This window comes from Toxotes jaculatrix, chromosome 1 (assembly GCF_017976425.1).
Source record: "Toxotes jaculatrix isolate fToxJac2 chromosome 1, fToxJac2.pri, whole genome shotgun sequence".
Classification (NCBI taxonomy): domain Eukaryota; kingdom Metazoa; phylum Chordata; class Actinopteri; family Toxotidae; genus Toxotes; species Toxotes jaculatrix.
The window spans coordinates 27,513,532-27,529,558 of record NC_054394.1 but is presented as its reverse complement, the minus strand read 5'-3'; the positions used below and the strand labels follow the sequence as shown (position 1 = coordinate 27,529,558).

At 42.3% G+C, this 16,027-nt stretch overlaps 2 protein-coding genes across 2 annotated transcripts; one reads left to right on the top strand and one right to left on the bottom strand.

The window, feature by feature from the left end:
• Positions 1-1,503: 1,503 nt before the first annotated feature.
• fshb (follicle stimulating hormone subunit beta) lies at positions 1,504-2,349 on the bottom strand. Its single transcript, XM_041042998.1, has 2 exons — positions 2,173-2,349; positions 1,504-1,710 (listed from the first exon to the last, which is right to left on the bottom strand). Exons 1-2 carry the CDS (start codon positions 2,332-2,334, stop codon positions 1,504-1,506), a joined length of 369 nt encoding a protein of 122 aa, XP_040898932.1. The 5' UTR covers positions 2,335-2,349.
• Positions 2,350-12,527: 10,178 nt separating this feature from the next.
• Positions 12,528-14,582, top strand: kcna4 (potassium voltage-gated channel, shaker-related subfamily, member 4). The gene has a single exon (XM_041033935.1). It carries the CDS (start codon positions 12,528-12,530, stop codon positions 14,580-14,582), a length of 2,055 nt encoding a protein of 684 aa, XP_040889869.1.
• Positions 14,583-16,027: the final 1,445 nt, after the last annotated feature.

Genomic DNA, 16,027 nt, shown 5'->3' with positions numbered 1-16,027 from the left:
GAGACAGTGTATGAGGCATTCAATTGATTTTAAGTTCAGGTTACTGTGAAAGCAGTTGAAGAATGTCTGGCTCTGGAGGGAGCTTTTCCAAAATTTGGAAGAAATAACCAGGATGCTGTTAAACTGCTTTATTGGAAACATAGGGTTCTACTGCTTTTGGAGCTCGATCCATACAAGCAACTAAAAATGAGAATATACAGCTTTGATTTTCATCCTTTGTTTAACCTGCCTCTTGTGAGTCTCCAAACTTTCCGAAAGCGCAATACTATATTTCTGGAGTTGCACATTTACGAGAAAAACCTTGTAAAAATAGGGAAAACATCCACGGCGGTGCAACAATTTCACAGTCCTTAAAAAGCTACTGTTAAACTGTCTCAACAAGCCTGTATTTGCCTGTGTGGTGTCACTGTTTAGCTTTAATATTCCATTTTACAAGCAATAAGAACAAACATTTACGAATATCTATCAGTTGGAGCTGCTCTTTCTTTTTAGTCCGTATTTTAAGCCAAAAATAGTTATAGAAAATAGTCGGTGTGCAAAAACGAAGAATGGGCTGTACACACTGCAGCTGTTTCCCCTGTTTCCAGCCTTTGTGCTAAGCTAAGCTAACAATCTCCTGAAGCTTTATATTTATGGACAGTCAAGAGGGATGTAGTTCTTCTCGTCTAACATAGTGAATAAGTGTATTTCTCAAAATGTCAAACTATTCCTTCAACAACGGTGCAGAAAAAGTCAAAAGTGGCAGCATCACCACACCTGAGACCCTGCTGCAATAATGGCTCAGGTGCAGAAACAAATATGACCACCATCATATATTTGTTGATACAATATTCATTACTCTTGTTGCATACCGTTATGTCCTTAATTCTATTTCCTGATATTATATCTGCCACACCTGAACAATGTATGGCTCTGTAAGCTATTTCTAAATTTAGCATACCCGACGGAAGAGAGCCACTGAACAGCATGCACTTCAGCAGAGCTTTTGCATTTACTGCAAACTCTATATTTTCATTTCCACCTGTCAAAAAAAGAGGCGAGGCCTGCGCTTTCTCTTCCAGGAGGACTTCCTGTTCTCAGCACGAACACTCGAATCTGAGGATTATTGAATTTCAGGGGTCAGTCACCTTGGTGGGACATTTAATCTCCAGTCTGCCTTTGTAACTTTAAAGTCGCTCCGCTATCTCACTGCGGCATCTACAGACAATTTCTCCTGCACTGGCTTATCACATTTCCTCTGTGCTGACAAACTTTTGGGGATTTTAATGATGGCAGAACAAAGCAGGTTGAAACGTACTGCTGCCAATACTACCTGACAGATGACTTGGATTAAAGACAGCCGTTCTTGTGGACGCTGTTACTAGATATGGAAGGACAAATTTAAAAGATAATGTAACTTGTGAAAAAAAAGAGAAACCCCAGAAACTTAAGCAATGCCTGTTTATTTTAGACCTAGGACAAGTGACACAAAGGTAATAGGTAAATGTAAGGATGGACGAAAGCTTATTTAAAAGACAGACAGCTGGGTATGTCTCCAGGAAAGCGCCCACAGTACGTGTTTCCTGCATTACATGCCATACACTCGCAGTTTCTGGCCAGAGGGTAGGTGACGCCGACAGGGCATCCTTTAATGTGTTTCACCTCATAGGACCAGTCCCCGTTACAGACCTTCTGTACAGCCCAGTCATCATGGCCGATGTAGACTGGATCCTGTCATCAGCACCAAAACACACAAACACATGTATGAGCAAAAAACAAACAGTGAAAGAATGATGCAGAAGGATCTGAAACTTTTTAAACAAAAAAAAATTACAATTATTTCAATGAAATGATTTAGAAAAGGAATCATTTTAAAAAATTAAAGTAAAATAGATTTTTAAAAAACCAAGGGTAAATAAAATTATTGAGAGGGAATGGAACATTTTAGAAAACAAGAGACAGGGAGAGACATTTAAAATACAGGACTGTAACCTGCTACAGTCTTCACTCGGCAGCTCTTTAAATCTAATAGATCATTTAGGATTTCTGTCACTGTCAAAGGTTTATTTAAAAGTTGTTTCAGGAAGCAGCTTTTAAAAAGTAAAACAAGCAACAGGTCTTTTTATGTTGTTCCGTGTTCAAAATTTGAGAGGGATCTGAGTTATCCAGATAACTAACTGAATCATCCGTTACCTCGTGGTAACACTGCCCCACGCATATGGTGGTGTAGACGAACTCGGTTCGGCCACAGCTCTCCACGGGGATGCTGATGTTGGTTGGATGGCAGCCGATGCTGCAGCCCTGCCCCGCCCCCGCCAGCGCTGCCAGCACTGCTGCCATGGCAACCAGCTGCATCCTCTGCTGGGTGCAGCACAGACTCCTGCCACAAGAGGGGATCAGGTCTCACATCACCATGTCAGGAGATCCAGTGAGTTAATGTGGAGTTAAGTGTGGAACACTGAGACTTTTTTCTACCATCAGGAGAAAACTGTTATTTAAGTACTAGCAGTGGTATGTATGTGCTGTATAGAATAGATTAGAATAGAATCTGTAATGAAATGTATGGTTAGAATATAAGTTTTGTTAGAAAATTGTGACAAACTGTTCTACATCTTCATATCTTTATTCAGTTTTTCTTTTTATCTAACAGTAGATGAATAATAATAGGTGAAAGATAATTAATCCTGAGGACCATTAACAAGCTTTTTTCTGTTAATGGTTCTGTTAGTGGTTTTCACCAAATCTCACAGTTAAGGTTTAGTTGCTGTTTCCAAGGTCAAGAATGAGCTTTCACACTCAAAAGAAACACGGTGTGTTCTGTGGATTACATTTCTGCTGAATGTTTCTAAAATACTTTTTTTTTTTCAGTGCTGTGAAGACAACAAATGGTGGGAGAAATCTCAGCGTTTCTTTTTTCTTTTTTGTAATTTGAATGTTATTAAAACATTTTCATCAAAGCTGCATGTTAGAAAATATCCTTCAACAACAAAGTGATCAGGGATTAAAGAGGGATAAGGAAACTGTCGATGACCATTTACATATTTTAAGAGATTTATTGGTTAGACTCCTCTACACAGACTTTCATTCTCACATCTACCAAACTTTAAATTACCTTTAGATACACAGCATATACATGAAGATATTATTTTAAAAAAAATACCTTGATGAGATAATCTAATTCTTCATACATAGTTCTGCAACACGTTTTTTTTTAAATCATCAATGCATTTTAAGCAGTTTGATGTAATCAGTCTTTAACAGGAGACGTACCTTTAGAACTCTTGTAAGTCTTGCTCCTTCTTCTTTTACCGTCTAAAACATCTGTAGCGGCTTTCAGCCTGTGACTGTCCTCTCTGCTACTTAAATAGCGCTGCTCATAAATCCCTTTAATCTATGCAACCTTGACTCGGTGCTATTTTTCCTACCTGTTTGGACTTGAACGCAAATCCTCGTCTCTTTCTCTGAACAGTTCAGGGATGGCCCGTGGCTCAAGGCCTTTCCTCCTACACACGAGGAGGAGGAGCGAGTCGGTATCTTCAGAAATCTTGTTTAGATTACATGAGTGAAAGGCTTAGATGGACCACAGAAATATAAACACGAACCTGCCCCCACAGCGACATGGAAAACATCGACACGAGCATCAGTAATTAATTTGCCACGCTCATCACTGCTTTGTGTCATTTTTTTCCTCTGTATTAAACGCAGTAACACACTTTCTTCTCTATATATTTATACAGTTGAGTGATTATATTATAAATGCATCGCATCTTTTCCTGAGGTAAAACTTTTTCTACAAGTCATCAAAATAAGCTTTGCGACTTTGCATATTTCTGTCACTTCCATGAAACACAATTTATCAGTGCATGATCAACTGAATTATGTCGACAGAGCGAGTTGTCAGAGACTGATGGGAGACTGACCAAAAAACAAAAAGTGACGTTTCAGAGTCACAGCTTTATCTATTTATGGCGTCTTTCAAATATTTCTGGCACAGGTTTCTGTTTTTGTTTGTTGAAAAATGAGACCATCCAAGTGAATACTGGTACAATCTATGTGTTGCTCTCAGCTCGTTCATCTTAGGCGTCAGATTCAAGACACTGTGGCTTCAAAAAAGACACTGCCAGACTGTCTTTTTTTGATCCAAACACGATGGGATGCCAAAGTCAGAAAAGTTTCCCACAGTGGCTTTAAGTATTTTTCTGTGCATGATCTGAAAACCGATACATCAATGTCCACAGCTGCAGGGAAGCTCATCAGCAGGAATAAATCAGAATAATCTATCTGCACCAATCACTCCAAACTTTCTCTGTAACCGTTTTTTTTAAATTAATTGAGCTGCAATTTAGTTTTCGCTTGGATCCGGTGGCTGAGGAAAAATTCAAATCATTTACAAATAAAACAAGCAATTCAACACTGAACAAATAAACAATTACAGGTCAAAGTCCTGCATTAAAATAAAGGTATCAGAAAAATGTACTTCAAAAATCAAAAGTAAGGGTATTATGCTAGTGTATAATGTATATTAATGGATCATTATCACTGCTCAAATGTTTTGTCTGTAAAATCTGACTGCAAAATAAAATACTGTAAGTAAACGTGGCTGTCAGGTAAATGTGCAGAGTAAAAAAGACAAATGAAAGGACAAGTACCTCAACGCTGTACTTAAGCCCAGTACTGGAGTAAATGTACAGTTTACTTATTGTTTCCCTTTTCTTGCACACAGTTGAAGCTGCCTCCAAACCTGCTCCTGCCTGTTACTGAGAAATTCTGTCATCTGCTGCATTCAGTAAAAAAGTTAGCACTGCGCCACGAGCTGGACAGTCTGCAGTGACAGTAGAATATAAGCACTTGGGCAGCAGCCACAGTTCATCCAACTGCTGCTCCGTCTGCCACTGAAGCCACCAGGGACTCAGGTTCACCAGCATCCTGCTGAACTGCCATACCTGCCTAACAAGCCTGCAAGGACTTTTACAGCGTGTCCCCCACACCCCCACCCCCGTCCTCTAAGGCGCTACTTCCTTCAGGAAACCTCAGCTGAAATACATCATTGTTAGCATGTGTTTTGTCCTTAATAAACACCAGTCATAGCTGATTAATCTTGCATTCAGAGTAGAAGACTTCATTAGTCATTTTCTGAGCAGTTTCTATAACAGCTGGTAATTCCTCTTAAAATGAGCGCGTCTCTGCCGCAAATTGATTTTTTAAGTATGAAGCTGAAAACATTACATTCACGCCTGCACTGCATGGATATGCTAATCGCATAAACACCTTATTTACACTCCACCTGGAATCTGGAAAGGGCACGTAAGACTTTAAAGTACATGTCAATGTTATGGTCCTAAAAATAGTTAATTTGGGCTTCAAGCTAGAAGAAAACAACACAAAAGAAGCATTAAAATAAGCACAAGACACCTTGGGGAGTGTCTTACTTCCCTCCTTCCCACAGCCATAAGAAGAGAGGGTCCACTGGGAATCAATTTGGAAATGATGGACGAGGTGATGGTTTCAGTGCCCACAATGATTTTCTGGTTCATAACTCTGGGAACTACTATAAAAAACATCTCCTTTGGGTGCAAAAGCTCAAACAAGCTTTATACGAAGCCTCATAGAAAACAGCTCAGAGCCGTACATCTTGCTGACGCCACGAATTTGAGTCATGGGTCATTGGTTTTGAGCTCTGGAACAGAATCCTCTCGCTTTTTTTTTTTTTTTTTATCAACACACCGTAAACACTGCTGTAACAGGACCGACAACATCCACAAACCCACTCAGTCACACCTTGCTCCCCTCGCTGCAGAGCCTCGCCTCCTCTGCCGCTCCATCTGCTGCCGTACGAGTTTGTGATGATCGCAGTCGCCGACAGAAACACGCTCCTTTAAAATCATTGTGTCGCATGCAAAAACACTCACCAAGGCCCCGAATGCACTGCATCACCCTACCCTCACGTTTCCCCCCTCCCTCCCTCCCTCCCTCCATCAGGTCTAAACAAACGCCTCCACAGCTCTGCCAAGGACAAGACTTCTGTTTGGTGACTGTGCTGGATGTTTCTGTGTGGAAGTAGGTGGTAGGTGTGTTTGTGTGTGTATCGACTGCTGATGATTCTTCTCTGCCTTCTGTTCTCTCTGCTCCTGTACCGTTTTTACATCCAATCTCATTCCATAGCTGTTGTTTTATTTCTTTTATTAGCATATCTCAGTTCTGCTGTTGTGTGTTAAACATCTCATTTTCTAGTAAAAAAAAGAAAAGAAAAAGAAAGTAAAACAACAGATATGGAATAAAAAAAAACCTGGCAACATTTTATTTATTCATTTAACTGGTAACACTTAATTATACATTCTCATATTCAGCATCTATAATATAGGTGTTTATTATTGTGAGTCCGCCTGTGGGCCATAGGTGAATATAGTAAATGATATGATAAAACAAAGGTACAATAAGTTATAGTGATTGACAGATATTGTACGTTAACAAAACCCCTGTACAACTACATTATTGTGTGTTATAAACTGCTTATTAAATACCTGTATACCGATTATAAATGTCAAATGGGGCACTAAAGTAAAGTGTAACTATTATATTTCCCGATATTGAATCTAAATGTCTCAGTGTAGCTTCTCTACAGACAAGTATGTTCAGTAATTCTTTATCCCTTTCATTTTAACTTTACACTGACAAATATCAGAAATCAGCCTTAAAAATCCAACATGTGGAATATGTGTTATAATAAAAAATAAAACCCTTTATATCTAACATAACTCCCCCAAAATTCATACAAATAAAATAACTGAAGACACGACCTTGGTGTCCTCAAAAAGAGCTACAGCCCTGGAGTCTCCTATTTCTTTTTGTGTTTTAGTCTTGAAACCTTCAAGAAGTCAATAGTATATTTTACCAAATTTCAGTGGTGCATCAGGTTGACACAATCATAATGTGATCTTAATACGAAAGTCTGTTGGCCAAACTAATTATTCTAAGGAAACCGGTGTCAAAAGTAACATAATAAGTTATTCAAAGTTCAGTTTTATACACTTGATGAGTCGAGCACAGTTAATCACTTTAAACTTTCGGAGTTACTAAAGGTTATTATTACAAACGTGTGCGAAGCGGCTACCTATAGTCAGAGGCGTCCTCAGGCGTATATCTCACTGAAGGCCCCTTTCCCGCATTAAATCCTGTGGGTTAAAAAAAAAAACAATGGAAATTTCCTCCTTTCTGCTGATGCAAAACTTGGTTTTCCATCATACTGACAAGGTTAAAATGTTTTCTTTGCATCATTGACTCTTAGACTTCAGTGTCAAAAGTCTCAAACTGTTTTGACTCTGTTCACTAGTTTCAAATTATGTTCTTTTACAAATTACACAGAGGAAACTTTACTTTTGAATGGAGGGTTGGTCATTTTCCTGTGTTAAAAGTCTTTGTTGTAGTGGTGAACAAATGGGTGATTTGTAAATAAATGCACATCCTACCACTCTGTCACATTCTTCAAATCTAAATGTTTGTTTTTTTTTCCTTTCCAATAAGTTGAACTGAGTGAGCTGGACTTGCGTCACTGAGGGCTGTTGCCAACAGATGCAGCAGTGTTGCAGCTCTGGCATCAGTTCAGAGTGCAACTAAACTTGTGTGAAACAAGGCACCTTCCTATCCTCACTCTATCACCTCTTATTATTACTGACCTCACAACTCCCCCTGGTGCTGACTGAGGTGGATACTCAATGAAGTGCAAGGGGTGAGTGTGCATGATGTGTGTGTGTGTGTGTGTGTGTGTGTGTGTGTGTGGTGGGTGGAAGACTGCCTACATGTTGTACAGACTAGAAAATACAAAGCTCCTCTAATGTCTTAGGTAAGTATCTGAAATACAGAGAGAGAGAGAGGAGTGTGAGGACGAGCGCTGTATAGAATCAGTGAGTGATATTTGCACAGTCAGCAGTACTGATTATTTCACAAGCATAAGCCTCTGCATTGGATTTTACATTTTGTTTGAGATTTCCTCTCACGAAAAAAGAAGCACGGTGAACGTATAATACGTTTTAGTAGGAGCCCGCACAAGCAACCAAAAATATCCCTACAGGAGTTTTACAACCAGAGGTTTTAAAAAAAACACCTCAGGGAACGATTAGGATTCCTTAGAGGAATATTGTATCCGTTTTCCGGTCTGGAATAACAGGCTGTTCTTGTCCTAATTAGAGTTTTTGAGTCGAACGGATAGTTTGAATCAAACGGACAGGACTGAGCGGCCTATAGCTGCTGATTACTGAGCACCACAGCACCAGGCCTGCAGTGTTACCTGCTGAAAAACCAATTATCTGCACAATCAAATTAAATCTGGGAGGTTTCAAAGGTGCAATGAATAAGACCTTTACTGTCCCACAGCACAAAATGATCCCAATAAATCTGTGGTGGCAATAGGGTGGGTGATCAATAACAGTGACTCAACAGTTACCTCGCCAGGTGCCGAAATGTCTGTTGTTGTTTTGTTTTTTTTTCAGTCAGTGCATCTGCTCTCCCAAAAGACGGGGCTACGTGCACTACTGACAAAGACCAACGGTAATTTTATAGAACAATGTACGATAATATAGTCCATTGACTGGTCACTAATCATCAAATTGCTTGTTGTGTACATGATACAACGCTCAAAAACAAGCTATCTGTTTGTTAAATAAGAGCTAATGTGGCCACATTGATGAAAAATCACCACGATATTCATTCCACTGACTTGTCTGGGGTTTTCGATACTCATTACTCAAAAAAGTAATGCATTCTTAATTGCTTTTTCGATAGTAACGCGCCGTCTGACTAATTAATACCTGAGCACAGTCATTTGTTAGACTGCTTGCTGTGTTACACGCTTCAAATTGGCAGCTGTACTCTCTCCTACTCTCAAAATAATCTGGTTATTTCAGTTCCCTCTGATGTGAAAGATAAAGAATATAGAGAGTAAAGTGTTGTGCTGTTTCTCTTATAAGCTAGTTTAAGGCGAGAAGATGACCTTTAATTATACACTGTATGAAATGGTGCACTACAGCTTTAAATTATATGATTGAAATTAGAAAAGGAGGTGTCTGAAACCGCTGTGGCTCATTATAATTGAGTCATTTTGTGCAACATTTTCTGAAGGCACAGACACATCGTCGTTTCAGATGTTGGGTTTTATCTGCTACCACCATCGGGTCGATGTTGGCAGTGCCCTGAGCAAAGGGTTCTGCAAGTGTTTGGCCACTTCAGGGCCGGTTGTCATCCTCATGTATAGATTTATGAATGTTGTATTTTATTTTCCACCACTTTTTTAAAAACAAGGTTTGGTTGAAATCTACAAACCTGCAAACATTTGAAACTTCACCAAACTATGATTCAACAAAGAAAAAACTGGGGGAAAAAATAGATCAATGTGAATCAATGTGTGGTGTTAAATTTGATGATGTGAACAGGCAGATGTTTGTCACACAACTCTGTCTCCTACAAGTTATGTTTGTTGTTGTCATAATGGTGGTGTGAGAGGATGAGAGGAAAACAAAAATAGGTTGAAGCTGAAGATCTTTGGCTTGTTTTCCATAGAAACATTAATCTGAATAATTAATAATCTACATTTTGTTACAAACGTGCCGCTTTTACTGCTGAATTCACACACATTAATGATGTAAAAAAAGAAGTAAAAGAAAAAGTGCAAAGTGTTAAACTGGCAGAAAGAATATTTACAAAAGTGCTTCATTCTCAAAGCAACCGGAAACTTCTAGGGTTGTAGTTTGCATATCTGGATGTGTACATGCAGATTTGATGTCACTCGTGTCTTATACGTGACGTTTCTACATGTTGTACTGAGATGTTCTATGCCGCTGGGGATTTGTCAAAAGCAAATCTCCACTGTGGTTATGCTCTAATGTTGTACTGTACTGTACTGTAACAGCCCATTACTCGTCTGAGCAGCTGCTGATTTTACATCTGCAGCGTCAACACAAATTCAGTGGTTTTCTCTCTGATTTCTATTGACCGGACTGTTCGGGGACACGCCGAAAGGATAATGGACAAATAAATGAAAATGGGTGGTATTCTCTATTAAGTGCTAGCTCTACTTAATCAAATACCAAAGTAAAGGCAGAAACAATGGAAATTAATGATGCTGAGTTTTCCTGTTTACTCACAGGGGAAATTGCAGATACATTAAGATTTCTGATGGTTAGTGAAGCAAAGAGCTAAACAGCTATTTGAGTCAAGGAAATACATAATAATTAGGGCTACAGCTAACAATCATTTTTGTGATTGATCAGCCTCAGTAATCACTCAGGATGTAAAATGTCTGAAAAGAGAAAAAAAAAATATCCACCCAAGTTTCTCCAAGGAGAAAGTGACAGCTTCAGGAGCTTTGATTTGTGTGGCTAACAGTCAAAAACCCACAGAACAGACAATCTTTATATTTTTGTGTCAAAAACGATTTAAATGATTAATCAATTATCAAAAATAGTTGCCAATTATTTTTTTTATGACACGACTAATCAATTAATTGACTCATTATTACAGCTCTAATGAATGAATGAATAGGCCTGGTGCTGAATCAGTATTTGGGTGTTGGACCCAGACCTGTGCAGGTTCAGGTGAAGTCTTTATGTGGACTTCAGGTCACGTGGGTGATATTCCATGAAGACAAAATACTGGAAATAAGTAAAGATTTCTGACACGTTTTCCCAGAATAAGTTCTAAATGTGAAACAGGACAAAAACAGTAGATGTTTAGGTGAGTCGGGAGGGAGATTTTAGTGAACGTAGAGTAACGCATTACTTTTTTTTTTTTTTTTTTTGTAAGGACACCGGTTGCCACCCAGCAGTGATGATGAAGGGCAGGGGAGGCTCGGGTGTGAGACTGCAGCACGGTGCGCAGTGACCGGCTGCATCCACTGGGGGAGGACCGAGCACCGCCTGCATGCGCTGCGGTACATGAACGACTTTCTCACCGAGGCTCTCCATCATCACACACACACAATGGGAGGGATACAGGAGTATAGGTAGGGCTACAGCGGCAGACAGACAGATGTGTGATGCTCAGACTCAACCATGGGGCCATTTCCCCTCGCCTGTGAGAAGGTAAACTTTTACCCACCCTCGCATCTTTTCGCCGTGACCGTGTGGAGCTGTCATTGATGCCAACTCGCTGCTTGCACACCTGCTTCTTCTTCTTTCTTTTTTTTTCTTCTTCCCAAATGATTATTGCTGCCAGTGTACCAGGAGCGATGCAGCACAAACGGGGGCTGAAGTGGCAATAGATCCTGTTGAATTCAGACAAGACGTCGAGACGCAGACAAAAAGTGTCCTCCTCAGAGTGCGTCAGACCACGGATGTATAGAGTGGATGTTATGGTTCGTGGTTGGATACGACGAGCGATTTGTGATATTACCCCCCCTCCTAAAATCAAGTAGGGAATTTGGGCAAAAGCGAAGAACTGCATCCTCACCTAGCCTAGCCTACCTCCTCCTCCTCCTCCTCTTCCTCCTCCAGCAGATTTGTTTGTAGGGGGGCTGAGGCTATTTCGTTTGGCCCCTTTTCACATGTAAGTATGAATGTCAGACTGAAGGGAGGCTATTTTAATGAGCTGAAATATTTCGTGCGTAACAGAAATGTCTTCCATGCATTAATTTCCGAAAGCCAATCTCCATCCTAACTCTATAATAATAACAATAATGATAATAATGATGATGACAATAATAATGATGATGATGATAATAATAATAATATTCCAATTAAGTTTTACCGCCTCATATTGTAAAAGATGCGTAATATCCTGGACTATGCAGTCGCCAGAACAACGAACATCAATGTGAATACATCATTTTTTAAAATTATTATTATTTGGAACCAACTGCTGTTATGTCTTGTCCTGTCTTTCTCTCGCAGCTCCAGAGAGCGTCAGACGGATAAAGTCATTCAGATTCACCGGAGCTCCATAACATAACAACCAGGATCCAGTTTTTTCTTTTTTTTCTTCCTCCCCCTTTTTTCTTTTTTTTATTTTTTCTTTTTCTTTTGACATCTCATCACATAAAATGGCAACCACGAGTGGCCACGGCGGATCTAAAGGCGAGTTTGGACGCAAGCCTTGGTCGCAGAGAAATTAACCACCTGATGGGCACCGGAGAAACCGAGGGGAGACTGTTTTGGTGTGGCTTGTTGACTTGGTGATTTATAATGCTCCACAAATAAAGGGCGCTGCAAGTTTGACACAGAGCGTCTGCGTAACAGGCTATGCCACCGGCCCTCACATTTTTTGGTTATGGTAATGATGTCATAAAACACTGAAGGCCTGTGCCTAAACGGGAACATAGGCTGATCAATATCTCCTATCATGTAAGTAGCCACATGGACTGCGCTCAGCATGGACCCGACTGAGGTGTGTTTGTTATTCTGACATTCTCATATTCACAACTGATTGGCCGAACCGGTTGATGTCTCATTTTCTCTCTCTCTGCGCGCTCCGAGCTGCAACTTTTATCCTCTGGCCTGCGTCCGCGTCGCCCTGAGGCGGTCACCGTAGCGCTCACGGACCGAACCGCTCATTGACTTAAGATGGAGTTTGCCATGGTGGGCGCGGACGGCGGGTGCAACAGTCACCTGCCTTACGGATATGCCCAAGCTCGCGCACGGGAGAGGGAGCGCGAGAGGGAGCGACAGGCTGCACAGTCTAGAGCGGCGGCTGCAGCGGCCGCTGCCGAAGGTGGATCCGGTGCGGAGGGAGGCGGCGGCGGTGGCGGCGGCGTGGGGGGGTCCACCTCCACCTCCTCCTCGAGCGCTCATCTCCTTAACAACCGCCAGCATCAGTCTCGCGCCGCCTCCTCCACGAACGCCAACATCAGCAGCGGTACCGCCTCGCGCCCCTCCTCCTCCTCCACCTCCTCCTCGCAGCCGCCACAGCACCAGCAGGAGCCCGAGCAGCAGCAGAGAGTTCTCAGAGAGCGGAAAAAGCAGCGCGGCGTCGGACGGTGGAGACGCAGCCGGACGACTCTCGGCGGAGATCTGCGCCACTCGGAGCTGGCGCTGCTCGGATCCGAGGAGGACATCATGATAGAGGAGGAAGAGGCCGAGGGAGCCGAGGAAGAGGAGGAGGAGGAGGGGGACCGGGGAAGCAAAAGGTCGAGCTTTCTGTGTAACATGGATGATGAGGAGGAGACCGTGTCGATCACTGACAGGCGCCCTCAGTCCGGATACGAAAATGTTTACAGCGAGTGCGGCTGCTGCGAGAGAGTTGTCATCAACGTGTCGGGTCTGAAGTTTGAAACTCAGCTAAAGACTCTCACTCAGTTCCCGGACACTCTCCTGGGAGACCCCGACAAGCGAATCAGGTACTTCGACCCGCTGAGGAACGAATACTTCTTCGACAGGAACAGACCAAGTTTTGACGCCATTCTTTACTATTACCAGTCAGGGGGCCGGTTGAAAAGACCAGTCAACGTCCCGTTTGACATCTTCTCCGAGGAGGTGAAGTTTTATGAACTCGGGGAGGAGGCGATACTCAAGTTTCGGGAGGATGAGGGCTTTGTCAAAGAGGAGGAAAAACCTCTGCCAGAGGACGAGTTCAAGCGCCAAATCTGGCTGCTTTTTGAGTATCCGGAGAGCTCGAGTCCTGCCAGGGGGATAGCAGTCGTGTCCGTCCTGGTCATAGTCATTTCTATTGTCATTTTCTGCCTGGAGACGCTGCCGGAGTTCAGGGATGATAAAGAGTATCTACAGCCACGACACAACTCCACTCAACCTGACCACGGATTTACTCCTTTCAACGACCCGTTTTTCATCGTGGAGACGGTTTGCATCATCTGGTTCTCCTTTGAGATTATAGTTCGCTTCTTTGCGAGTCCAAGCAAAACCGCTTTCTTTAAAAACATTATGAACTCAATAGACATTGTATCCATTTTGCCTTATTTCATAACTCTCGGCACGGACCTGGCGCAGCACCAAGGCAACGGGCAGCAAGCGATGAGCTTTGCCATCCTGAGAATAATCCGCCTTGTCAGGGTGTTTCGCATCTTCAAACTGTCCAGGCACTCCAAGGGGCTGCAGATCCTGGGTCACACTCTGCGCGCCAGCATGAGGGAGCTGGCCCTCCTCATTTTCTTCCTGGTCATTGGTGTCATCCTGTTCTCCAGCGCGGTGTACTTCGCCGAGGCCGACGAGCCCACCTCCCAGTTCACGAGCATCCCCGACGCTTTCTGGTGGGCCGTGGTGACCATGACCACGGTGGGCTACGGCGACATGAAGCCCATCACAGTCGGTGGGAAGATAGTGGGCTCCCTCTGCGCGATCGCGGGCGTGTTAACCATCGCGCTCCCGGTGCCGGTCATAGTGTCCAACTTCAACTACTTTTACCACAGGGAGACCGACAACGAAGACCAGCCGCCGGTCGTAGAGAGCATGCCCCCGGGCTGCCCTTACTTCCCGGACTTTCTAAGGAAATTCAAAGGCTCGCCCTCTGGATCCTCGCTGGGTGACAAAGCGGAGTATATGGAGATGGAGGAGGGGGTAACGGAGTCGCTTTGCGGCCTGGACAAGAGCCCCAGTAAAGGAAACGGCACAGACATAAGCAGAAAAAACAGTACTAACTCAAAATCCATTCAGACTGACGTGTGATTACAAGTAGAGTTTCGTTTTTTCTCTTTTTTTTCTGAAGAAGAATATTCCCTATAAAGATTCTGTATGCCCAACAGCAGGTGGTCTCCCCACAACAAGTTTTACGCACGCCTCAGAGCCCCCCCTCCCACACACACACACACGCGCACACACACACGCAAGTCACCAATTGGAATTTTTCATTCGCTCCATCACAGAAGAATAATTTCTCCCAAATCTTCTCCACACCCACGAACACTTTAGGAACAATTACGACCAATATTTGCCTAATGGGTTGATTAATTCATTCATCTAACCTGTGCGGGCTTCCAAGTCTGACATAAAATCTAAATTCTAGAGAAGACAGGCTATGCATTCGCACTTTATGAGTTTCATCAGTCAATAACAGAAAGGATAGGGACGATCATTTTTTTGCTGTTATGCAATAAAGTTCAAATTCGTTTGCACTAATGTAGAATTTGCGCTGGGTTTGGCAGATTTTTATTTTAGAGACAAAAACTGTAGGCCATGCAAATGGCAATAATTTAGTCATCCTCTGACCACTTAGCTGAAGAATGTTCGAGCAACTTTCACAAAGAGGGAAAACTAAGGATATTTATAAGCCCTTTCTTACGCTGACGCTATAAATTGGAGTCCAAATAAAGGAAAAGCCGAAGACAGATGCAGAGACTTGTTACTGTTCCAACACTTAATATTAGCAAAACGCTCATTGATATGACATAGCATTTAGCAGTCATCAAATAAAAGCAGGGCTAGAATTATTTTTATGACACCTACACAAAAACGCTTTTCCACAACAGGCCAAGTAAGCCTTGTGATGTTGACCCACCATGAGAGCTAAGCACATGAATCATCAGAGTTTAAAAAAAAAAAAAATGGCTGGAGAAATGACTTGCCCCGCCAGGTTTTGTATGGACAGGCATGGAGCCTTGGCGACAGCAGTTTCCCCAGTTTCATTTAAACCACCTCAAAATGACAATATCCCTTTACACGGACGCTGATGGAAAGCTATAGCAAAAATGACTCTGTTGTGGAAACTCCTCGGAGGGGGAGTTTGCGAGCAACTTCCTCTCCTGTCCGCTGGACTTCGTGCACAAATTTTTTTTTTTTTTTCTCAAGAGGACTATGATTATCTCCGAGCTCAGAGGATCTTCGGGATGTGGATGTCTTCCAAGGTACGTAGCCTGCAGTTTGTGTGTGACTGTGATTTTTTTTTTATACAGTGATGATGAAAACGAGGTGCACTGTCATGTTAATGAGCGAATGAGGCTCCTGAAATTTTAAGCAAATATGCGAATGATAAACACAAGCGTACTCATTACGTGCCATGTTCAGATGTGCAACACCTTTAACAGTATCTCACTTTAAACTTAATTGTCAAACCTTGTTTGTCCCTCTAGACCAACGAATGACGCATGATTACGTGTGCGTAATAGTGCGTAAAA

What these genes read in the sequence shown, in the direction of transcription:
- fshb (XM_041042998.1), bottom strand. Translation starts at nt 2,334, where the DNA reads ATGCAGCTGGTTGCCATGGCAGCAGTGCTGGCAGCGCTGGCGGGGGCG. An exon ending in TGGGGCAGTGTTACCACGAG is followed by an intron (nt 1,711 to 2,172) that starts GTAACGGATGAT and finishes TGCTGATGACAG; the next exon opens with GATCCAGTCTACATCGGCCA.
- kcna4 (XM_041033935.1), top strand. Translation starts at nt 12,528, where the DNA reads ATGGAGTTTGCCATGGTGGGCGCGGACGGCGGGTGCAACAGTCACCTG.